The following is a 24,471-nucleotide window of genomic DNA, read 5'->3' as shown; positions in this document are numbered from 1 at the left end:
GCAATGAAGGTTGCTCCCTTCCCACACTCCCTCCCTCTATTCCTCCCACTCTTTCAGACAGGCCCCCATCCAATCCCCTTACCCCCACTGCCACTGGCCACACCTGCATTGTGACCACCCAGATCAAGGAGGTCTGCACCACCAGGGAGAAGGACTGGCAGTTGGAGATATCCTTGCCATCATTTCGTTCTGTATTGTAAAAAGTCCCCATGGGGACAAAGAATAACACGAAGGAACTGTAGATCCCGTGCATTAAACACTTCACAAATTCCTTCTTGTTGAAATAGAGGTTGTCCTGGCCTGGCTCATACAGCTCTGGGAAATGGAGGCTCCATGTGTCATTCACATCCTGGAAGCATCAGAGGGTAAGGAAGAAGGCTCAGGGTCTCTCCATAGAAGGTCCCATCTTCAACAGGGTAGAGGCTTCTCCTCTCACTGAGTCTGCTGCCAGGCTGCCTGGGAGCTTCCTTATGGATTACTTGAGAAGTGGAACCAGAGAACTGAACAGTGACTACAGGCCCTATCTGAAGTCCTACTGTTTAGGCAAGGATCTGGGTAGTGGAAGGAAGCTGGGAGAAGGTCAGAATGCTTGGAAAGACTTGGAGAGAGTTAGAAATGGGGAGTTATGAAAGGGGGCAACTAGGCTTGTGGGTAGCTGGGAGGGAGGACTAGAGCTTGGGATGGGGGAGGCAGCTGGGATATAAGTCCCCAGGTATAAGTCTTCTTTCAGTTGAATATCTTTTTTTTTTTAGTTACAGTTTTACACTATCACCCAGACTGGAGTACAGTGGCACCATCTTGGCTTACTGCAGCCTCCGCTTCTGAGGTTCAAGCAATTCTGGTTTCTCAGATTCCTGAGTAGCTGGAGGTGTCCGCCACCACACCCGGCTAATTTTTATATTTTTAGTGGAGACGGGGTTTTGCCACGTTGGCCAGGCTGGTCTCAAACTCATGACTTCAAGTGATCCACCCACCTTGGCCTCCCATAGTGCTGGGATTACAGATGTGAGCCACCATGCCCAGCCATAGTTGAATATTCTTTATGTCAAAAGTCAGTGTGGGAGAAATGGACACCAATGGGGACCACTTAGTCTTTTAGAGGTGTGCATGTTCTGTGATGTTTCTTCCACTCCCATAGCTACTGGTGAACTGAAGGTAAAAAAATTAACAAAGCCTGGGGCTGGTTTCAGAGGTAGATCCCTAGAATTAGGCCACTGAAGCTGGATGGACTATTGAGTAATAAAACCCATCCCTCTTGTTGTTCTGAGGTTAGGAGTTACTTCCTGGAGAATTTCCTTTAGAGCCATTTCCTGTGGAGACCAACAGCCATGATCTCATGATGTCCTATTTCAGCTACTTTATTCCTTTTTGAAGACTCATTTTCTATACCATGTGCCCAGGACTAAAGGTTGGGGTAGAAGACAGAGGACCCTCAATGCCCAGGGAATTTCTGACAGGGACAGATGGTATCCCTTAGTCTGGCTCCTTATGATATAAACTATCACAATTATACTCCCATGCCTGGTGTTCCTGCATTGGCTTATCTCATCCTCATTATCCCTGAAGGAGTCTCTCCTTTTTGAAGTTCCAAACATTACCCAGTCCTACCCCAATAACTCTGTTTTCTTTATTTTTTTCCATTCATATTTTGCTTTTTTATTTTCTAAACATATTTTAATTACTTTTATATATACTGAATTTACTGTACAGCACAATTTCCATGTTTCTCTCTACAAAGATAAAATTGATACAGGAAAACTTGGCTTTCTAAAACTGAGAATTACTCTCTGTTGAGGAGAATTTTTTTTATCTCATGATACCTATCTAGGTGATGAGCTCCTTTCCCCACTCTGGAAATTATTCCCTTTACAATGGATTTCGTAGAGCCCAGCTCGTGCTATATTCTTCATTCTTAAGGATATTCCTCAAGGGCCCAGGGGCTTCAACTCTGACTAGGGGCTTGCAGCTGGATCTTACCTGATCAAACAGACTCATGCCCAGGACAGGGAGGGAAGTGTAGACCAGATTGTAGCATGTGATAAACCAGGTCTCATAAACTGTCTGGAAGAATACCAAGGAGATTTTGTAGGCTCCTATCTTCTCTACAGTCCCAGCTCCACCTTCCAGGTCCAAGATAGCCACCCTCATCCCTCAATCCCTCACATTAACCTACAGCAGGAGAAACCTGACTGAGAATGTTGACCCCAGTCTCTACTTGTTCCTACTTTATCAGGACCCTGGGTCCTAGGATAGAGTAAGGCCACATCACGCTTTCAAGGTGGATCTGGACCAATCCCACCATAATGTATACAGCCCCTCACTGCACAGAAAGGACCCAGAGTAATTGCTAGGGAATGCTAGCTGTACCCCTACACTCCTAAGCAGGTAAACCTTTTTTTTTTGAGATGGAGTCTTGCTCTGTCACCCAGGCTGGAGTGCAGTGACATGATCTCAGCTCACTACAACCTCTGCCTCCGGGGTTCAAGCAATTCTCAGCCTCATGAGTAGCTGAGACTACTGGCGCCCACCACCATGCCCAGCTAATTTTTGCATTTTTTTGTAGAGCCGTGGTTTTGCCATGTTGGCCAGGCTGGTGTCAAACTCCTGACCTCAGGTAATCCACCCACCTCGGCCTTCCAAAGTGTTGGAATCACAGGCATGAGCCACTGTGCCCAGCGTTTGGACACTTTACTTGCTTAGTGGCATTCAGTGGCTTCTGTAGCACTGCATACTTCCTAATGTTGACAAGCAAAATAAACCCAATGACCCTTCCCTAGCGGGACACCCCATCCTGGGGACTAGAGAAGGCTCTTTTCTTTACTAGCCACAAGAGGTCAGCAGCAACACATGCAGACACATACGCCTCCCACAAACCAGACTGGCTTTGCTATGGTTTGGGGAAATACAAAACTGCTACTATTTGCTGACTGGCCTGTTGTTCCTGGAGTCTATGGCAACAAAAGTAGGACTCTCCCAAGATAATTGTTTCTGAGGTTGTTTCTCTTGGGAATCCTTGAGATGCTTCTGAAAAACTTCTCATAGGAAAAGCGACTCCTTTTAGAACATGAAAATCCAGGCATCGCTTCTCCCTACTAAGGTGGAGGAGATTTCACGTTCTAATGTGGAATTAATTCATCAAAGTAACAATTATGTGTGTGTTGGGGTCAGGAATACAGGCAGTCTTGAGTAGGGAAGGAGAAGCAAAATGAAGCTGTATTTCTGGATATGGCTACGGGTGAACACCGTAATTGGTCCATCTGGCATGACTCAGAGGTTCCTTGAGGCTTAGCCTGTTCCAAAAAGATGACTTTGGATGCTAAGAAAACTCCGAGATCCAGGAATTTGTTCCCATTACATATGTTTGGAAATTCAAAGTCTCAACATCAGTGAAAATAGCATAAGGGAAAGTTTAGGCCAGGTGTGGTGGCTCACACCTGAAATCTCAGCACTCTGGGAGGCTGAGGTGGGCAGATTGCTTGAGCCCAGGAGTTCAAGACCAGTTTGAGCAACATGGTGAAACCTCATTTCTACCAAAAGTACAAAAAATTAGGGTGTCGTGGTGCGCACCTGTAGTCCCAGCTACTTGGGAGGCTGAGGTAGGAGAATCATCTGAGCCCAGGAAGTTGAGGCTGCAGTGGGCCATGATCACACCACTGTACTCCAGCCTGAGCAAGAGAGTAAGATCCTGTCTCAATATAAATAGATACATAGCCGGGCGCGGGGGCTCGCGCCTGTAATCGCGGCACTTTGGGAGGCCGAGGCGGGTGGATCATGAGGTCAAGAGATCGAGACCATCCTGGTCAACATGGTGAAACCCCGTCTCTACTAAAAATACAAAAAACATTAGCTGGGCATGGTGGCGCGTGCCTGTAATCCCAGTTACTCAGGAGGTTGAGGCAGGAGAATTGCCTGAACCCAGGAGGCGGAGGTTGCAGTGAGCCCAGATCGCGCCATTGCACTCCAGCCTGGGTAGCAAGAGTGAAACTCCGTCTCAAAAAAAAAAAACCAACAACAAAAAACAAACAAACAAAACAAATAAATAAATAGATACATAAATAAAAAGAAAGTTTAAAGATGGGGGTTAAGGCCAAATCAGAGCCAGGCCGGAACAGTTATTTTAAAGGTGGGGGTCTAGGTCAAATCAGAGCCAGGCCGGAACAGTTATGGCTTGGAAATCTAAAATTTGTATCGGTTTAGGAGATGGAGTCAGCATGGGGTGAAGTGCTTCATGAATGGATGGCAGCATGTCATACATTTGTCTCTAAAGGTGAGAAAAGATCTGAGTTAGGTGAAGTGAGAGATGACTAGAGAAAACCCAGTTGACCAGAGTGGGGATTGCCACTGATCACCTACCTGTGCAGAGAACCCATTGAAGAAGGCATACCAGAAGTGCACCAGGGTGAAGGTGAAGTTCTTATAAAAGAAGTAGCTGAGAAACTTGCACATGCGATTGTAAGACCAGCGGCCATGGACCAAGAGTAGACGCCGAAGACAGTGGAACTGGGAGAAGGCGAAGTCACTGTTGAGCATGGCCTGCAGCCCCTCATGGCCACTGATGCCAACCCCAATGTGGGCAGCTGCAATAAAACCCCAGAAACTTCTCAGCCAGAGAGCTTGTATGCTGGGCTCCCAGCCTGGGAAGTGTAAAGGGAAAGCTGAGATGATGTTGTACAAACCCCTTTATTTTACATTTGGAAAATGCTTTTAAGCTCAGTGCAAACTGTCACTTAGTGAAGTCTTTTCTCCTTAGTGGATTGCCCCTCCCTCACAAAGTGGAAAACAGCTCCCTTTTCTGCACTTTTTTGTTTTTATAGAGATAACTGTCTCCCTGTGTTGCCCAAGCTGGTCTCAAACTCCTGGACTCAGGTGATCCTCTTGCCTCAACCTCCCAAAGTGCTGGGACTACAGGCATGAGCCACTGTACTGGGCCCCTCTTCTGTACTTTGTTTTGGACACCATTACTCTAGAATGTGTGGCATGGCCAGTACTAGAAGCTGTCCTGAATGCTCTTTGCCCCTAGTCTAGACATCTGGGCTCTTTCCTGCTGTCCAGATGCTGAGGTTAAAATTTCTTATTATCTATGGAACCCACTTAAATCAATTCAAGATGCAGGATGGATGCCAATCTAATACAATATTTAATTACCTGAGTTTACCTAAGGAGCTAAAATCCAACTGTATGTGATGTACATACTTTGTTAGTCGAAACAAGTACTTCAAGAGGCCTAAGGTAACTTCTGGATAAAGCAATTATTATATTTGATGGAAGATAAGACTGAAGTTCCTCAAAGTTTGAATAAGTCTGTGGTAGTTTGCCATTTTTCTGGTATATACCAAATTCACTGATCTGGAATATGCTTGCTGCACTGCTTGATGGGATAATTCAAACCTCTAAACTCCTAAATACCCCTAGGGTCTAGAAACTGAGGAAGAGAGCAAGAATACTTCCGAGTATTAAAGCTGAAGCTGGGGCCGGGTGCAGTGGCTCACGCCTGTAATCCCAACACTTTGGGAGGCCAAGGCGGGCGGATCACAAGGTCAAGAGATCGAGACCATCCTGGCCAACATGCTGAAATCCCATCTCTACTAAAAACTATAAAAATTAGCTGGACGTGGTCGCACACGCCTGTAGTCCGTCCCAGCTACTTGGGAGGCTGAGCAGGAGAATCGCTTGAACCTGGGAGGCAGAGGTTGCAGTGAGCTAAGATTGCACCACTGCACTCCATCCTGATGCCTGGTGACAGGGTGAGACTCTGTCTCAAAAAAAAAAAAAAAAAAAAAAATGCTGAAGCTGGAATATCTGTTAGAGTTTCTTGTATAGGCAGAGAGGTTGGACTATAGGACCTGTAGATTTGTCCCTATCTCACAGACCTACATGTTGCTGGAGGCTGGTAGGTCAACATTCATGTGAAATTGAAACCAGTAAATTTGGCCAGGCGTGGTGGCTCATGCCTGTGATCCCAGCACTTTGAGACTGAGATGGGGGGAACTGTTTTGAGGCCAGAAGTTTAAGACCAGCCTGGGCAAAATAGTGAGACCTCACCTCTACTAATAATTAAAAAATAGCTGGGCATGGTGGTGTGTGCCTATAGTCCCAGCTACTCAGAAAGCAGAGGCAGCGGGATTGCTTGAGCCGAGGAGTTGAAGGCTGCAGTGAGCTATGAACATGCCACTGCACTCCAGCCTGGGTGACAGGCTGTCTCTAAACAAAACACAACAAAGAACAACAACCTACTCTAGTAAATTTTAGCCATTTGCTTCTACTGGTCGAAAGTGATCAGTAAGTCACCTATTCTCCTCCCACCAAGGGAGCAGGGCAAGCTCTTGGGAACATGGAGTTGGAAAAGAAAATATCTCTGAATTGGGCATCACAGCCTACAGCCTTCAGAAAAGAAACAGACTATGACTCCTGCCTAGGGGTCCTTTCTGTGGGCCTTGATGTCATCTCAGAAAGAAGGTATGGTAGTTGAACAGCCTGTTGTTCTGTGAACGTAAGCATGTGTTCTCGTGGGAGCCATGTGTATCTGTGTGTATGCTTATACTCATAGTGTAAGTCCATGAATCTGAATGTGAGTGCATGCCTGTGGATATGGGCTGATGCCTGAATGTGTCAATAAGTGGGAGTGCAGGCACAGAGGAGTATGAATGGAGTTGCAAAACAGTATAAATGTGTAACACATATGAGAGGCAGGAGTGTGAGCCAGCAACAGAGTACCACCCAAATCCATTTTGCTCATGGAGAAAGGAAGGGGCATGCCCATGGCTTTAAGCCAACTGCTCCCCTCCCATCACATGCCTTTGATCATGCTGACGTCATTGGCCCCATCCCCGATGGCCAGTATCACCACCTTCTTGTACTTCTTCATCAGCTCTACCACCTGGGCCTTCTGAAGGGGTGTCATCCGGCAGCAGATCACCCCCTTGCACATGCACGCTGTTCGCAGCAGTTCCAACTCCAGGTTCCCTTCTAGAGCATAGGCCTGCAGCACCAGGACACACTCACTCTTCAGATTGCCCAAAAAAGCTCTCAGAGGATGACCTTCCCAAATGGTTCCCTTTCCCTCTACACTCTACTGTCCTTCACAGGGCAGACATAGCTGTTCCCAAGGCACTCCACCCCCCAAGGGAGGCTGAGCACCCAAGTCAGTTCTAGGCATCCTCCCATCTGACTCAGCCTCCAGTGGGAAACTGGTCAGGACCTCTCATTGGGCCAAATCAGTTGACGGGGCTATGAGGCCAAGTGACTTCTTGGGAGACCTGTTTCTGCTTGCTTCCCTCTTCCCCTAAGTGACAGGCCACATCAGTAGAGAAGAATTTGGATAAGGAAGAAAGACACCCTTGGCTTCTCTTTCCTTATTTACTTCTTCCTAAAGAAGGCTAGAGAAAGGAGTCTTTCAGGCAAGGGCACCTGAAGGGAAGGGGAATAGGGTGACTCATGGAATAGGAAAGGGGGTCTTGAAATTTCCCTGAAGTATGTTGGACCTAGGAAAAATGTTCCTTGGAGGAAGAGAACAGAGTGTAGCTCTGTGTTGCCCACCAGACTGTAGCCATTGATGATCAAGCCATAGTTGCCATTGGCCATCTCCTCAGGTATTTCAAAAGGCATTTTGGGCTTCGTGGTGAGGTAAATGTTTATGGGGTCTGAATCCAGGAGAGATTCGGGTTTCATCTTGTCCCTTGCTGTCCTGAAAGCCAAGAGTAGTGGTCAGAGTCTGACCTGAAGCTTCAGAATTTAGGAGGAAAATGTGTCCCCAGATGAAAGTGGGCAAAGTGGCTAGAGGAACTCTACAAAGCACCAGCGAAGACCTCAGACGTGACAGCCTTTCAAGACCTGCCACTGCCATAGGTCCCTGACCATTCACATGCTGCACTTCTCCATCCCCACACTCCAGCCCTATTTAGCCCAAATGCTTCTCACAAAAATTTTTCAAATATTTTAGGTTTTTGTTTTTCCCACCTCCATGTCTTCTCTGTTCCTTCTGGTGGTGTGGGACCCACACTAGGGGAAGAGATGAATAGGAACTTTTGGGTCCAGATTGGCTATGGCCAATCTCCCATCTATACCTGAGTTCTTTCCAAACAGTCTCATCATCCCTGCCTTCCACAATGAACACTTCATCCATTTCATCGTCAAATATCTTACAGGAGTAGGCAACATTCACAGCAGTCTCTGTAGGGAAGGGGAGCACAAGTGTCATTTTGGCTGGTGTTTATAGACAAGGACAGGATCTTCACAGTGTACAGGTACACAGGCTGTAATACTGGGCAGGCTGCAAAGCCCATTCATCCTCATTTGCTATGGATGCAATCAAAGTGCATTTTTAATGAATCAGTGAAGATCATATTCAAACATCCATAGATGACTGTCTACCTGCACAGACTATGGGTTGCTTATCGATAACTGTGGTCATTCTGGCCTTCTCTAGAAAGTCTTATCCTATTTCTTAGAGCAATTTTGGTCTTTATCCATTTCTCCAGGCAATCAGGACGTGCTTTTTGAACAGCATTATGCCCATTTCTATGCTAGATTTTATGAGGGACTAAGACATGTTTAAATTCTTCCTTTACATCAAATAGTGTGGAATTTGGAATAAAGTCATACTAAGAAAAAAATCAGTTCCTGAATCCTGGCTACAAATGGTATCAGAATTCAGAGGAGAGATTGCAATTGTCACAGACACTTCCTTGAAGGAAGGCCTTGGAGGATGAATAAGAATTGAAAGAAAAGGGATTTTAAGTGGGTAAACAACCCAAACCAAGGCCCTAGAGTAGGACCTGGTTTGTTTGGGCGCACACTTAAGATAATGGTAACATTAGGATGCAGATAAGGATGTGAAGAGCAATAGATTATTAAAATCTTGAAGGTCAGATAGAGGATTTTGACCTTTACAACATGGAGTCACTGTACGTCCCTGAATAGAGTAGTAACATCATAAAATTAGTATATTTGGGGAAGATTAAACTGATGGTTGATTGTCACTGTATATTTGAGGAAGATTAAACTGATGGTTGTATGTTGGCTGTACTGAAATTAATAAGGGCAAGAACAGAGAGATAAGTTCAGAAGCTTGTGTAAGTACAGCCAACAGGAAATGAGGTTGAACTTGGAGGGTAACACAGGAGGATTTTCAGACAAATTCATGGGATACAGTGAGAGAGTGACTCTATGGGACAACAGAGAGGGTACAATCAAAGACAATTTTAAAGTTTAGCATGTGAGTTCCTGAATGACAGGGGTCATGTCTGATTGATTCATCTGTCTTCAATGCCTAATATATCATCTGGCATAAAGCATATGCTCAGCAAATTGTATACAAGATTGAGAATGAAGGTGTCCTGTAAGGACTTGATTTGACTTAGAAGATATATATCAAAAAAATGGCTAAGTAAAAAAAGAAAAGAGGTGGAAAAGAAATGGCTAAGATGGATAAGGAAGAGGATCAATCAGTCTAGGGGTTTACCTTGCTTATCTCCAGTTAAAACCCATAGTTTAATTTTGGCTTTGTTCAGGGTGATGATTGTCTCAGGTACTCCATCTTGTAGCTTGTCTTCTATGGCTGTGGCCCCTAACAGCTTTGAAAAGATGTATCAGTGAATGAGGAAAAAGGAAAGAGGCAGAGCATTTAGTGCTACCTAATGACTGAGCTGGCACCTCTGCACTCTCTTTAGTGAGCTGGCTTTGTCCTGGTATGAGGATCTCAGGGGTATAAAAACTCAGCACATTCTGCCTTGCAACTCACACAGCTTTTCAGCCAGATTACTTAGCTTCTGTGAACAGCTTTGGGATTAGAAACACTGCTAGAAAGATAAAAATTATCACCAGTGCATTCTTTCATTATGGATTCAGAAGGTCCAGGATATACTGAATCGGCTGGGATTCCAGTATCCAGCCTCCCTGGCACAAAACTATGGAGTTCTCCGGCCAAGCTTTCCTATCCTTCCTCTCAGAGACAGCCTGCATCTGTTAATCCTCTAGGAGCTACTTTCAGAGCCCTTGCCCAGTCTGCTGACTGCCAGCCCCCATCCCTAACCCAGTCTGTCCCTGGCTTCCTCACTAACCATCAAGTCTTTTTCAACTTCTTCATAGACATTTGATAATCTGCTTTCCCGGTTCTCCAAAGACAAGCAGGCTTCACTGTGCCTTCTGCTCCAGTCCTGGAAGAATGCTTCATCCAACTCTCGGTAGGCTACCATTAGGGTGCGAAGGCCTTCACTGGCATAATCCTGGAAGACATACATGTGTGTGCACTGAGTGGGTCTGGGTAGAGTTAAGGCTAGTTAAGGGACTGGCAGACCTACCCCACAGGCCTCATCTGCCTGCAAAATAGGGTTTAATAAATTAGTGGCATGGTTCTAGTTCCTAGCCTCAGCAGAAAGCAACTGATAGGCTTTTTCAGCAAAATGTCCCTAGGATGGGGCCAGCATAGCAGGAAGGTTGAGAGTAATTCTGAGGAATGGAAGTTCTAGCTTTTACTTATAGTTAGGTAATTTGCTGTGTGACTCTGGGAAAAACCAAGTCTAGATTTCTTACTTGTAAAATTGGGATGATTATACAACCTCTACAGACAGGATAATGATGACTATGATATGAGAATGAAGGGAATAATAAAGTAAAAAGAAGCAGTTGTTATAAAAAAAAATCAAAGGTGTTACTAGTTTTTACAAGCATACATTCATTTCCATTTTCCTTTCTCCTTCCTTCCACAAATATTCAATGGGCATCTTACCCCACACATACTTGTGTATTTGTCTACAGTTGGTTGGTTCAGTTGATTAGCCATAGCCGGCATGTTAATGAGGGCACTACTGAAATGCTCTTGGGGCAAGTTAGCATCGGTTTGTTCCTTATGCACTGACGTATCCTAACTAACCATAGCTAACCATCTTGCAGGAATAAACTCTTGGTCATAAGGAGGGCTGGGTGAGAGTGTGAGTGGTTTAGGGGAGAATTCATATTGATCTAAGGGTAGGTTAGAAACAGATTTTGTATATAAAGGACTGCACATGAACAACAATTCTACACTATCATTGCTATAGAGAATGGCAAACTAATTCACTTTAGCATTATAAGAGCAAAGAGAAACAGAATTTACTCTCAGTTTCCTGTGCAACTCCTAAGTGTTTGATGCTAGCTGTCAGGTGAAATGAACATAAGACAACATATGGACAGAATACCATTTCTTAAACCTCTATACTGTTGGCAGCCTCAGAAGCCCCAGAAAAGATTTCAGGAGAGTTCCTAAGAAGGAAGTGATAGTGGCAGAAACTGGTTTTGATAGGACACAGATAAAATAACTTGACAAGCTTATCAATACAATGACAGATTCATTAATCAATTCAACAAATAACTTCGTGGTATGTGTTAACATCTTTTATCCCCACTTGTGTGTTTTTTCTCTTAGTGCTGGTATGAGGCATACTAGGGCCTGGGAGCCACATCATGCCTGCTACCTGTATGTGCATGACTTGTTTGCTGATTACTGTTTCAGAGGGCCTGGAATTCTGCTTTTGTGAGTGGGCTGTTGGAGCATGACTCTTACAGATTTGCCATCAGTGGTGAATAGACTGCAGCAGAGTCAGGCCCCACTATCAGTGTCTGTTGAAGATGGCAAGCAAGAAGCATGTCAAAAGATCTGAAACAGTTTTCTGACTTCCTTTGAGGCTAGTCTGTAGAAATGCTTTCAAAAAGGTACCTTAATTCACATGTTCTGAAAGGTTAAATGATAAAAGACTAGTCCATAAAAAATACTATGGCCTCTGGGAACCAGTATAGGCACAAGAGCTCTTGTGTGGGACATTTCACTGACTTAAAAAACTGGAGGTATAATCCATATGCCATAAATTTGACCCTTTTATACAATTCAGTGGCCTTTTAAAAGTATGTTCACAAACTTTGTGCACCCATTACTACTATCTAATTTCAGAATATTTTCATTATCCCAAGCTGAAACTCTGTATCCATTAGCATTAGCAGTCATTCCCCATTCCATTTTCCTCTAGCCCCATGATGGCTACTAATTTACTTTCTGATTCTATAGATTTGCCTTATCTGGACATTTCATATAAATGAAATCTTTGTGGCCTTTTGTGACTGGCTTCTTCACATAGCATAATGCTTTTAAGGTTAATCTATGTTGTAGCATTTATCAGTACTTCACTCCTTTTTATTGCCAAATACATTCCATTGTACAGGTAAACCACAATTTATTTATCCAATCATCTGTTGATAAACATTAAGGTTGTTTCACTTTTTTGGCCATTATGAACAATGCAGCTTTGAACATTTGTGTAAACGGTTTTTAAAAATTTTTTTAATTTTTGTGAGTATAGGTGTATTTATTTGTGGGAAATATGGAATATTTTGATACAGGCATATAATGTATAATAATCATATCAGGGTAAATGAGATATCCATCACCTCAAGCGTTTATCCTTTGTGTTACAAACAACCCAATTATACTCTTTTAGTTACTTAAAAATGTACAGTTAAATTATTAACTCTAGTCGCCCTGTTGTGCCACCAAATACTAGATCTTATTCATTCTTTCTACGTTTTAGTACCCATTTGCCATTCACACACTTCCTCCCTCTGCCCCACTACCCTTCCCAGTCTCTGGTAACCATCATTCTACTCTCTGTCTCCATGAGTTCAATTGTTTTAATTTTTAGCTCCCACTAAGTGAGAACATGCAAAGTTTGTCTTTCTGTGCCTGGCTTATTTCATTTATTAAGAACATAATGATCTCCAGTTCTATCCATGTTGCTGCAAACATAGGATCTCATTCTTTTTTTTTTTTTTAATAACTGAATAGTACTTCTTGTGTATATGTATCACATTTTCTTTATTTGTTTGTCTATTGATGGACACTTAACTGTTGTGACTATTGCTGCAATAAACATGGAAGTGATGATATCTATTCAATACACTCATTTCCTTTCTTTTGGGTATATACCTAGCAGTGGGATTTCTGGATCATATGGTAGCTCTATTTTTAGTTTTTTGAGGAAACTCCAAACTGTTCTCCATAGTGTCTGTACATGTAGGGTCCAGCCCTACTAGGGTTGTGGGGTGGCCCCTATCACTGTGTTGAGGCACTGCATCCAAGACGTGAGACAAGACACCAAAGGAATGGATGAGAGCAGATGGGCTCAGGGGGCCAACGCCACTTACAAGTGGAGACAGGCGAGGCCCTAAGCGTCCAGGCAGGTCTGTATTTATTTGGTATGGGTTGGGGGGAAGGGTAGTGAGTGAGGTCATCTTTAGGATAGTGATAGGGCCAAGACGATCACGTGAGCAATAAGCAAAGGGCCTACCCCCATTAGGTCACCAAGGCAAGGAGGTTGGCAGAATGCAGTAAGGAGGTGCAGTGTGCAACATCTCTTATCTAGGGACAGGCAACTTTTAAGGATTTCTCTAGGAAGATGTTCTGAGTCAGCCCAGTAGTACGAGAGCTGACAGGGAGTACAGCTACTGAGGCGCGATTATACCGGAGGGGTTTTAAGCCCTCGGATGTTCGAGGGATTGCCAGCCTAATGCCAGCTTTCCACAAGAACTGCCATGTAAGATATTTCAACTCCCTTACAGCAGGAGTGACTCTTGCTCCAAGCCTGCCATACAGCGGGTATCTTTATGATACTGAATGCTGCCGCCTGGGCCAGCCTGCCATGTAGCACATGCCCTTTCAGGCAGGGGCATTACCGCCTGGGCCATTGATTCTTCTCCTGTCATGGCTGTTTTTCCCTAGTTCATGCTGTGCACCGTGTCTGCTCTTGACACTCCTCTGACTACAAACTAAGATATCATTATATAAAAGGATTATATAAAAGGAAATAAATGAGCAATAAGATATTCTTCAGGCACTAATTGTGCCAGGGGTGTGCTTAGCTCTCCTTCCTCAGTGCCCAGAAGGGGAGTTACCCACATATACTAATTTGCATTCCCAACAATAGTGTACAAAGGTTCCCTTTTATCGACATCCTAGCTAACATTTGCTATTGCTTGTCTTTCGGATAAAAAGCATTTTAACTGGGATGAGATGATATTTTACTGTAGTTTTGATTTGCATTTCTCTGATGATCAATGATGTTGAACACCTTTTTTTTTTTCCATTTATTTATTTTATTGCATTTTAGGTTTTGGGGTACATGTGAAGAACATGCAAGATTGTTGCATAGGTACACACGTGGCAGTGTGATTTGCCGCCTTCCTTCCCATCACCTACATCTGGCATCTCTCCCCTTGCTATCTCTCCCCAACTCCCCATCCCCCACTATCCCTCCCCTATTTCCCCCCAACTGACCCCAGAGTGTAGTGCTCCCCTCCCCTGTGTCCATGTGTTCTCATTGTTCATCACCCGCTTATGAGTGAGAACATGCGGTGTTTGATCTTCTGCTCTTCTGTCAGTTTGCTGAGAATAATGGTTTCCAGGTTCATCCATGTCCCTACAAAGGACCCAAACTCATCATTTTTGATGGCTGCATAATATTCCATGGTGTATATGTGCCACATTTTCCCTGTCCAGTCTATCATCGATGGGCATTTGGGTTGGTTCAAGGTCTTTGCTACTATAAACAGTGAGCATCTTTTTATATGCCTGTTTGCTATTTGGATGTCTTCTTTTGAGAAATGTCTCTTCACATCTTTTGCCTATTGTTAAAATGGATTATTAGATTTTTTTTCCTATAGAGTTGTTTGAGTTCCTTTTATATTCTGGTTATTAATCCTTTGTCAGATGAGTAGTTTGCAGATATTTTCTCCCATTCTGTGGGTTGTCTCTTTACTTTGTTGATTGTTTCCTTTGCTGTGCAGAAGCTTTTAAACTTAATGTGATCCCATTTTCAATTTCTATTTTGATTGCCTGTGCTTGTGGGGTATTAATTAAGACATTTTTGCTCAGACCAATGTGCTGGAGAGTTTTCTCAATGTTTTCATTTAGTAGTTATATAGTTTGAGGTTTTAGATTCAAGTCATTAACCTCTTTTGATTTGATTTTTGTTTATGGTGAGACATAGGGGTCTAGTTTCATTCTTCTTAAAAAAAATTTTTTTTTTACTTAAAATAGTCAGGGTCTTGCTTTGTTGCCCAGGCTGGTCTCGAACGCCTGGGCTCAAGCAGTCTTCCTGCCTTACTTCCCAAAGTGTTGGAATTATAGGCGTGAGCCACTATGCCCATCCTAGTTTCATTCTTCTGCATATCATTTTCCCAGCATCATTTATTGAAGAGACTGTCTTTTCTCCAATGTATGTTCTGCACCTTTGTCGAAAATGAGTTTACTGTGGGTGTATACATTTGTTTCTGGGTTCTCTATTCTGTTCCATTGGTCTATGTGTCTGTTTTAATGCCAGTGCCATGCTGTTTTCATTACTATCGCTCCATAGTATAATTTAAAGTCAGGTAATGTGACTCCTCCAGTTTTGTTATTTTTGCTCAGGATAGCTTTAGCTTTTTTGGGTTTTTTATGGTTCCATATACATTTTAGGATTTTTTTTTTCTATTTCTGTGAAGTATGTCATTGGAATTTTGATAGGGATTGTACTGAATCTGTAGATTACTTTGGGTATAGACATTTTAACAATATTTACTCTTCCAACCCATGAATATGGAATGTCTTTTCATTTTCTGTGTCCTCTTCAATTTATTTCATCAATGTTTTATAGTTTTCATTATAGAGATCTTTCAGTTGTTTGGTAAAGTTAATTCTGGGGTATTTAATTCTCCTTGTAGCTACTGTAAATGGGATTACTTTCTTGATTTATTTTTCAGATTGTTTTCTGTTGGCATATAGAAATGCTATTGATTTTCGTATATTGAGTTTGTATCATGCAACATTATGGAATTTGTTTATCAGTTCTAATAGTTCTTTGGTGGAGTCTTTAGGTTTTTCCAAATATAAGAGCACATCAACTTCAAACAAGGATAATTTGACTTCTTCCCTTCCAGTTCAGATGTTCTTTATTACTTTCTGTTGTCTGACTGCTCTAGTGGGGACTTCCAGTACTCTGTTGACTAACAGTGGTGAAGGTGGCTATCCTTGTTGTGTTCCAGATCTTAGAGGAAAGGCTTTCAGTTTTTCTCCATTCAGTATGATACTAGGGACTGGGCTGTTGTGATCTAAGCCATATCTGCATTAGGAGGCACCCCAAGCCCCAGAACACTGTCATTTTTGCAGACTTGTAGCAGCACAAGTGGTCTTGTCTTGGATACAATCTGGAAGAATTCTCTGGATTACCAGGCAAAGACTCTTATTTTCTTCCTTTACTTTCTCCCAAACAAATGGAGTCTGTCTCTCTGTGCTGAACTGCCTCAAGCTGGGACACAAGCAACCCTGGGACCACCACTGTGACTGTGCTGGGTCAAACCTGAAGCCAGCACAACTCTGGGTTTTGTCCAATGCCCGCTGTAACCACTACCTGGCTATCAACTATGTTCGCTCAAGGCCCTAGAGCTCTACAATCAGCAGGTGGTGAAGCCAGCCACTCTTGTGTTCTCATGTCAGGGCAGTGAGTTCTCCAAGGCTCCAGGCTGGTCCAGAGATGTCATCTGGGATCCAGGACCCACAGTCATAAACCCAAAAAATTCACCTGCTGCTTTATTCCACTGCAGCTAAGTTGGCATTGAAACCACAAGACAAAAGTCTTTCCCACTTTTCCTTCTCTTTTTCCCAGGCAGTGGAGTTTCTCCCTGTGTCCACCACCATGACAGGCTTATAGGAAGTACTGCCAGGGTACTGATGATGTTCACTTAAGACCGAAAAGCTCTTCAATCATCTTGTGGTAAATGCTTCCAGGCTTCAAACTCACCCTTCAGGGCAGAGGTCTACCTTCTGGCCAAGGGTAGATCCAGAAAGACCATCTAAGAGCCAATACCTGGAACTGGAGGCACCTAGAGCCTGCTTGGTGCTCTTCCCCACTGTGGCCAAGCTGGTACCTAAGCTGCAAGATAAAGTCCTTTTTATTCTTCCCTCTCCTTTTTTCAAGCAGAAGGGTTCTTTCCTTGTAGCCACCACAGCTGTGAATATGCTGAGCGACACCTGAAACCAGCACATCTCACAGTCTCACCCAAGGCCATGACATGTACTACCTGGTTAGTGCTACTGATTATTCAGGACCCTAGAGCTCTTAGGTCAGAAGGTGATAAATCCTGCCAGGACTGGGTCCCCTTCAAGGCAGTGGGTTCTCCCTGGCCTGGAGTGTGTCTAAAAATTTCACCTGAGAGCTAGGGCCTGGAATGGGGGCTTCATGACTCTGCACAGGGCCCTATCTTACTGTGGCTGAGCTGGTGTCCAAGTTGCAAAACAAAATCCTCTTTACTCTTCCCTGTGTGCTGTGCTTGGGAGGGGTAGCACTCCCTTAGCCGCCCAGGATAGTGTCTCACTGGGTCTCATGCCCCTCCAAGTCCACTGGATCTGAACCCAGTACAGCACCAGGACTTGCCTAGGAGTTGCAGTCCTTGTGGCCTTGCCAGCCTGTCAAGTTTATTTAGGACCCCAGAGCACTTTAGCCTGTGATGGTTGAAGCTTGCAGAAACTCAAGTTCTGACTGTTGGGATAGGCGATTCCCCCTGGCTAGGGCTGGTCTAAATGCTCCCTCTGTGGGCACTGGTTGTGTTTTGACTGGTATTGGTAGCACTGAGTTCCCATAATTGCTGCACCCTTACTCCCCCAAATTCACAGATACTCTGCACAATGTGGCCACTGCTGGGGGATGGAGAAAGGCTAATGCCAGTGATTCAAGACCATCTTTCCTACCCTCTTCAGTGTACCTTCCAGCGATACGAAGTTAACATCAGATACTCTGATTGCTCACCTGTTTTTGCTTCTTTGAAGGTGCTTTTTAATGTAGACAGTTGTCAAATATAGTGTTCCTGTGGGGAAGATGATCAGTGAAGGCTTCTATTTAGCCATCTTGCTTCTTCCCCTCCACATGTGTACACATTTTTGTAATGGGTGTATATTTTTATTTCTCTAGGAAATATACCTTGGAGTGGAATTCTAGGTTTTATGATCACTTTATGCTTAACTTTTAAAGGAAATGCCAGACTGTTTTCCAAAATGGCTGTGCTATTTTACTTTCCCATCAGCAATATGGAGGGGTTACAATTTCTCTGCATCTTTGTCAATGCTTATTATTGTCTGGTTATCTTTTTTTTTCTTCAAATTTTTTATTTTAGCCATCCTAGTAGGTGTAAAGTAGATTTTGTGGGTTTGATTTGCATTTCTCTGATGACTACTGATGTTGAACAGCTCTTCATGCACTTATTGGCCATTTGTTCTTTGGTTTCTGGCTGTGGGTTAATGGAGAGTCAAGTTGAGATGGCTTAATAAAATAGCATATTCTCTAATAGATTTATCAAACATTTTTGTGATCTATCTTCATTCTCATTCTGTCTCTTTTTCTCTCCCTACTCCCCCAACCCTTTGAATATACAAATTTAGGGGTGGAAACCCCAGAGAGTATGGATCTGGTTTTCCTTTCTTATGCCAGATGGCTGGAGCTACTCTTTTTGATACATCTCAAATCCTAGAGTGTAGACGTAAGGTAGGGTAGGGTAAGGAAGGGAAGGTGCCTTTGGAGATTCCAATCCTATGGACATAGGAGTATCAAACAGCTCAGGCCTGGTGTTTTCTGCTCTATTCTTATCATGGCTGGTGGGGTAGTGCCTCTTGTAAGAACAGGTTCTATTCTTTCTTTTGCTTTTTTAAAATATACATTAAGTTCTGGGATACATGTGCAGAACATCCAGGTTTGTTACAGAGGTATACACGTGGCATGGTGGTTTGCTGCACCCATCAACCCATCATCTACATTAGGTATTTCTCCTAATGCTATCCCTCCCCTACCCCCCAAGTCCCTGACAGACCGCGGTGTGTGATATTCCCCTCCCTGTGTCCATGTGTTCTCATTGTTCAACTCCCACTTATGAATGAGAACATGCGGTGTTTAGTTTTCCGTTCCTGTGTTAGTTTGCTGAAAATGATGGTTTCCAGCTTCATTCCTGTCCCTGTAAAGGACATAAACTCATTTTTTTTTTTTTTTGAGACAGAGTCTCGCTCTGTCGCCAGGCTGGAGTGCAGTGGCACAATCTCAGTTCACTGCAACCTCTGCCTCTTGGGTTCAAGCGATTCTCCTGCCTCAGCTTCCCGAGTAGCTGGGACCAAAGGCACATGCCACCATGCCCGGCTAATTTTTATAGTTTTTAGTGGAGACGGGGTTTCACCATGTTGGCCAGGATGGTCTTGATCTTTTGACCTCGTGATCCACCTGCCTTGGCCTCCCAAAGTGCTGGGATTACAGGTGTGAGCCACCACATCCAGCCAAACTCATCCTTTTTTATGGGTGCATAGTATTCCATGGTGTGTATGTGCCACATTTTCTTTATCCACTATATCATTTATACTGGACATTTGGGTTGGTTCCAAGTCTTTGCTATTGTGAATAGTGCTGCAATAAACATACGTGTGCATGTGTCTTTATAGCAGAATGATCTGTAATCCTTTGGGTATATACCCAGTAACAGGATTGCTGGGTCAAATGGTATTTCTGACTCTAGATACTTGAGAAATTGCCACACTGTCTTCCACAATGGTTAAACTAATTTATACTCCCACCAACAGTGTAAAAGCATTCCCATTTCTCCAAATCCTCTCCAGCATCTGTTGTTTCCTGACTTTTTAATGATCATCATTCTAACTGGCATGAGATGGTGTCTCAGTGAGGTTTTGATTTGCATTTCTCTAATGACCAGTGATGATGAGCTTTTTTCGTATGTTTCTTGGCCACATAAATGTCTTCTTTTGAGAAATGTCTGTGCATATCCTTCGCCCACTTTTTGATGTTTTTTTTTCTTGTAAATTTATTTAAGTTCCTTGTAGATTCTGGATATTAGCCCTTTGTCAGATGGATAGATTGAAAAATTTTCTTCCCTTCCGTGGGTTGCCTGTTCACTCTGCTGATAGTTTCTTTTGCTGTGCAGAAGCTCTTTAGTTTAATTAGATCCCACTTGTCAATTTTGGCTTTTGTTGCCATTGCTTTTGGTGTTTTAGTAATTAAGAAGTCTTTGTCCGTGCCTAGGTCCTGAATGGTATTGCCTAGGTTTTCTTCCAGGGTTTTTATAGTTTTAGGTCTTACATTTAAGTCTTTAATCCATCTTGAGTTAATTTTTGTATAAGGTTTAAGGGAGGTGTGCAGTTTCAGCTTTCTGCATATGGCTAGCCAGTTTTCCCAGCACCATTTATTAAATAGGGGATCCTTTCCCCATTGCTTGTTTTTGTCAGGTTTGTCAAAGATCAGATGGTTGTAGATGTGTAGTGTTATTTCTGAGGCCTCTGTTCTGTTCCATTGGTCTATATATCTGTTTTGGTACCAATACCATGCTGTTTTGGTTACTGTAGACTTGTAGTATAGTTTGAAGTCAGGTAGTGTGAAGCCTCCAGCTTTGATCTTTTTGCTTAGGATTATCTTGGCTATATAGGCTCTTTTTTGGTTCCATATGAAATTTAAAGTAGTTTTTTTCTAATTCCATGAAGAAAGTCAATGGTAGCTTGATGGAGATAGCATTGGATCTATAATTACTCTGGGAAGTATGGCCATTTTCATGATATTGATTCTTCCTATCCATGAGCATGGAAGGTTTTTGCATTTGTTTGTGTCCTCTCTTATTTCCTTGATCAGTGGTTTGTAGACCTCTTTGAAGAGGTCCTTCACATCCCTTGTAAGTTGTATTCCTAGGTATTTTATTCTCTTTGTAATAATTGTGAATGGGAGTTCACTCATGATTTGGCTCTCTGTTTGTCTATTATTGGTGTATAAGAATACCTGTGATTTTTGCACATTGGTTTTGTATCCTGAGACTTCGCTGAAGCTGCTTAACAGCTTAAGGAGATTTTGGGCTGAGACAATGGGGTTTTCTGAATATGCAATTATGTCATCTGCAGAGACAATTTGACCTCCTCTTTTCCTATTTGAATACCGATGCAAAAATCCTCAATAAAATACTGGCAAACCAAATCCAGCAGCACATCAAAAAGTTTATCCACCACGATCAAGTTGGCTTCAGCCCTGGATGCAAGGTTGGTTCAACGTATGCAAATCAGTAAACGAAATCCATCACATAAACAGAACCAATGACAAAAACCACATGATTACCTCAATAGATGCAGAAAAGGCCTTCAATAAAATTCAACACCCCTTCATGCTAAAAACTTTTAATAAACTAGTCATTGATGGAACATATCTCAAAATAATAACAGCTATTTATGACAAACCCACAGCCAATATCATACGAAATGGGCAAAAGCTGGAAGCATTCCCTTTGAAAACCAGCACAAGACAAGGATCCCCTCTCTTACCACTCCTATTCAGCATGGTATTGGAAGTTCTGGCCAGGGCAATCAGGCAAGAGAAAGAAACAACAGGTCCTATGTTAAAGCAAACTCCAGGTCTGACCATGGAAAATCCTGAGCCAAGAACCAGGGAACTATTCTGATTGTTGTTATAATCCTATGACAATCCTCATCATGCCTCTGGGGTACTGTCACATCCAACTCTCTGATATGGAAGTTGGCAATGTGGTTGGTGAAAATCCCACAAAATAAGATAATTTTATTCTTCCACCAATTAAAGGGAGACACAGACATCATTATACAGCCATATAGAAACACTATGGCCCAGGGACACATACGTGGCCACATATCCAGATACAGAGAACTACCTGCACCTTCCTCCCCCTGCAGCCTAAACACTTACATTTAAATGTTCCATGGTCACATCATTGAGGGAGCTACAGGATGGATGAAGCAGTTCACAGATGATGGTGTCTGCACCCTTGCAAATCAACATTATCCGATCTTCAGGTGTCCGCACTAAAGATAAGCAAATTAAGCAAAGTAACTACATCAATTCCTTATTATAGCTTGTCTGAGCCAATGAGGGATGATAGGAGGCTATTCCCCATAACATTGTTTCTACCTTTAATGGAAGCTAAGTACTCAATGAGTGGTCACACAGGATAAATGATGAGATGAGGGTTGCTAAAAGTGAGAGAGGAACTTACAGAACCAGTTCTTCCATGAGTTCAATACTACCTGTGGAAGAGTCTGATGTAGAGTCACATTTAGTATCTCCAAGTCCCAGACCAAGGCTCTTATCTAGTAATGCCAAAGGTAAAAAATGACCTTCTTCCTCATTAGTCTGAGGCTCAAACTAACTAAGAGAGCAAGACAGGATGAATTTCTCCTATATTGTCTGCTCCCATCTCTTATTCCACGTTCAGACTTTATAAATTTATTCTTTACCTTTACCTTGGCTTTGAGGGTGCTGACAAGCCACTGCTCAGGAACACTAGGGACTTAGTATGGACTTAGCCTATGGTAGCAAGCCCCCATATGTGTGTAGGAGAAAGTTAAAGGATATGTGAGAAAGTAGGGATGGCTGCAGATTTGTATTTGAATCATGTACCTATGAGAAGGTCTGTGAGTGGGAGAAAGCATTTGTGTGTAGATAAAAGAGAAAGGCAATGTGTGAATATGTAGGAAGGACAAAGAAGGGGAGAAGGCCAACCAGGAAGGGCACCCACCAATAACAGACATCCTCTTGCGCACATTGTTGAAGTCCAAAATAGACAGCAGTTGGTAGACTCTGGTTTTCCCCATTTCGACCACTGTGACTGTCTCAGACGTGCGGGAGTGGAACACAAAGCCAAAGTTCCTGGCAGCAGTGACCAGGGCACCTTCATCTGGTGACTGAGCCTGGTACACCAGCATGCCTGACAGGAGAGAAGAGGGCAACCAGAGAACACAGAGATGAGTAGTTGAAGTCCACCCAGAAGTGACCCTGTCTTCTAAGTGGTTTACATAAAGATAGAGCCCAGAACATATCAGTCTCTTTTCTCTTCCTTTTCTTTCTTTTTTCTGAGATAGGGTCTCACTCTGTCACCCAGGCCGCGGCTCAAGCAATCCTCCCACCTCACTCTCCCAAGCAGCTGTGACCACAGGTGTGCACCACACCTGGATTATTGTTATTTTTTAAGATGGGGTCTCCCTACGTTGCCCAGGCTGGTATCGAACTTTCTGGGCTTAAGTGATCCTCCTGTCTCAGCATCTCAAAGTGCTGAGATTATGGGCATACGCCACCACACCTCGCCTTCATTTCCATCATTTTCAACTTACTTTACAGACTTAAGTTGGCATTGCAGAGGTATATGATACATATAGTGTATACAAACTGAACAGGCAGTTATTCTTTGACTTTAGTGAATAAAGATGGCTCAGGAAACTTGTTAAAAATGCTGGTTCCTGGGCCTCGCCCAAACTTGACTAAATCCATAATCACAAAATCTGGGATGAGGGCCTAAGAAAATAAATTTTTAATGAATCTCCTGGGTGATTCTCATGCAGGTCGTCCTGCATAAAACTGACCACATTTTTAAAAACACTGCTATGAGAAAATAAGATTGATGATTTAGTAAACAATTAAAAAAAAATATATATATATATATATATATATATATATACATATATATATATACACACATATATATATATATGTATATATAAATGAGTGTTGTCACCTTTAAAAGTCACCCTGGGAAGCTAAATGACTCACCTTATTGAATCAGTCTTTCAATGTGATATTACTCAAGATATTTCTGGAACTTCTCTGTTAGAATATTATCACAACTTGAAGTATATTTTAGATTATTTCTCTTCTGAAGGTTGATTTGATTTTTAAAACAGTTATGCATCATTAGAGTCTTATGCTTGTGAATAAGGTAGGTGGGGAATATAATTTTAGGTCAGATAAAAGATACATCTACTGAACAATTAAGACTATTTTCTTGTGTGTTTCCTACTCTGTCCCTCAAGGCAGTAAACAAGGCCAAGGCCAAATATGCTTCAAATAATAGCAGCTTGTTGGTAAAGCAGGAGACCAGAGAAGCATGTGGTAGGACATGAGATTGGGTTTTTAATCTCTGCTCTTCTTAGCTATAGGATTTTAGGCAATAAGTTAAGCTCCCTTAGCATCAGTTTCATCTTTCTTGTTCTGCCAACCTCAGAGGGCTGATGTGAAGGCTGTAGGAGATAACACAAATGAAAGCAATTTGTAAAACTGTAAAGTGATATACAACTATAAGGTGTCACTACTGGTAGTATTAACAGTACATTGATTTTAAAGGATGTGATTCATCTGATTGTCTAAATTCTCTTTTTTTTTTTTTTTTTTTAAGATGGAATCTCGCTGTCACCCAGGCTGGAGTGCAGTGGCATGAACTCGGCTCAGCTAATTTTTGTATTTTTCATAGAGACGGTGTTTCACCATATTGGCCAGGTTGGTCTTGAACTCCTGGCCTTGTGATCTGCCCACCTTTGCCTCCCAAAGTGCTGGGATTACAGGCATGGGCCACCGTGCCTGGCCTGGTTGTCCAAATTCTTATTTGTTAAGGAAAAAAATCTTCTTAATTAATTTTTTGAGACAG

General features: G+C 42.8%; 1 protein-coding gene across 1 annotated transcript in view; it reads right to left on the bottom strand.

Annotated features, from left to right (window-relative positions):
- Window positions 1-24,471, bottom strand: part of LOC108314236 (phospholipid-transporting ATPase FetA-like) — an 89,172-nt gene that overhangs the window by 11,688 nt on the left and 53,013 nt on the right. The window contains exons 15-24 of the mRNA XM_017543073.2: window positions 22,573-22,761; window positions 21,744-21,859; window positions 10,059-10,223; window positions 9,461-9,572; window positions 8,064-8,169; window positions 7,537-7,684; window positions 6,796-6,979; window positions 4,354-4,577; window positions 1,978-2,061; window positions 104-349 (exon numbers count right to left, since the gene is read on the bottom strand). Coding sequence (XP_017398562.2) covers window positions 104-349; window positions 1,978-2,061; window positions 4,354-4,577; window positions 6,796-6,979; window positions 7,537-7,684; window positions 8,064-8,169; window positions 9,461-9,572; window positions 10,059-10,223; window positions 21,744-21,859; window positions 22,573-22,761 — 1,574 coding nt within the window. The remainder of the gene's footprint in view (window positions 1-103; window positions 350-1,977; window positions 2,062-4,353; window positions 4,578-6,795; window positions 6,980-7,536; window positions 7,685-8,063; window positions 8,170-9,460; window positions 9,573-10,058; window positions 10,224-21,743; window positions 21,860-22,572; window positions 22,762-24,471) is intronic.

The sequence above is a fragment of the Cebus imitator genome, unplaced genomic scaffold, assembly GCF_001604975.1.
Source record: "Cebus imitator isolate Cc_AM_T3 unplaced genomic scaffold, Cebus_imitator-1.0 Scaffold149, whole genome shotgun sequence".
NCBI lineage: Eukaryota > Metazoa > Chordata > Mammalia > Primates > Cebidae > Cebus > Cebus imitator.
The sequence above is the reverse complement of the archived record's forward strand: the minus strand, read 5'-3'. Positions and strand labels throughout refer to the sequence as shown.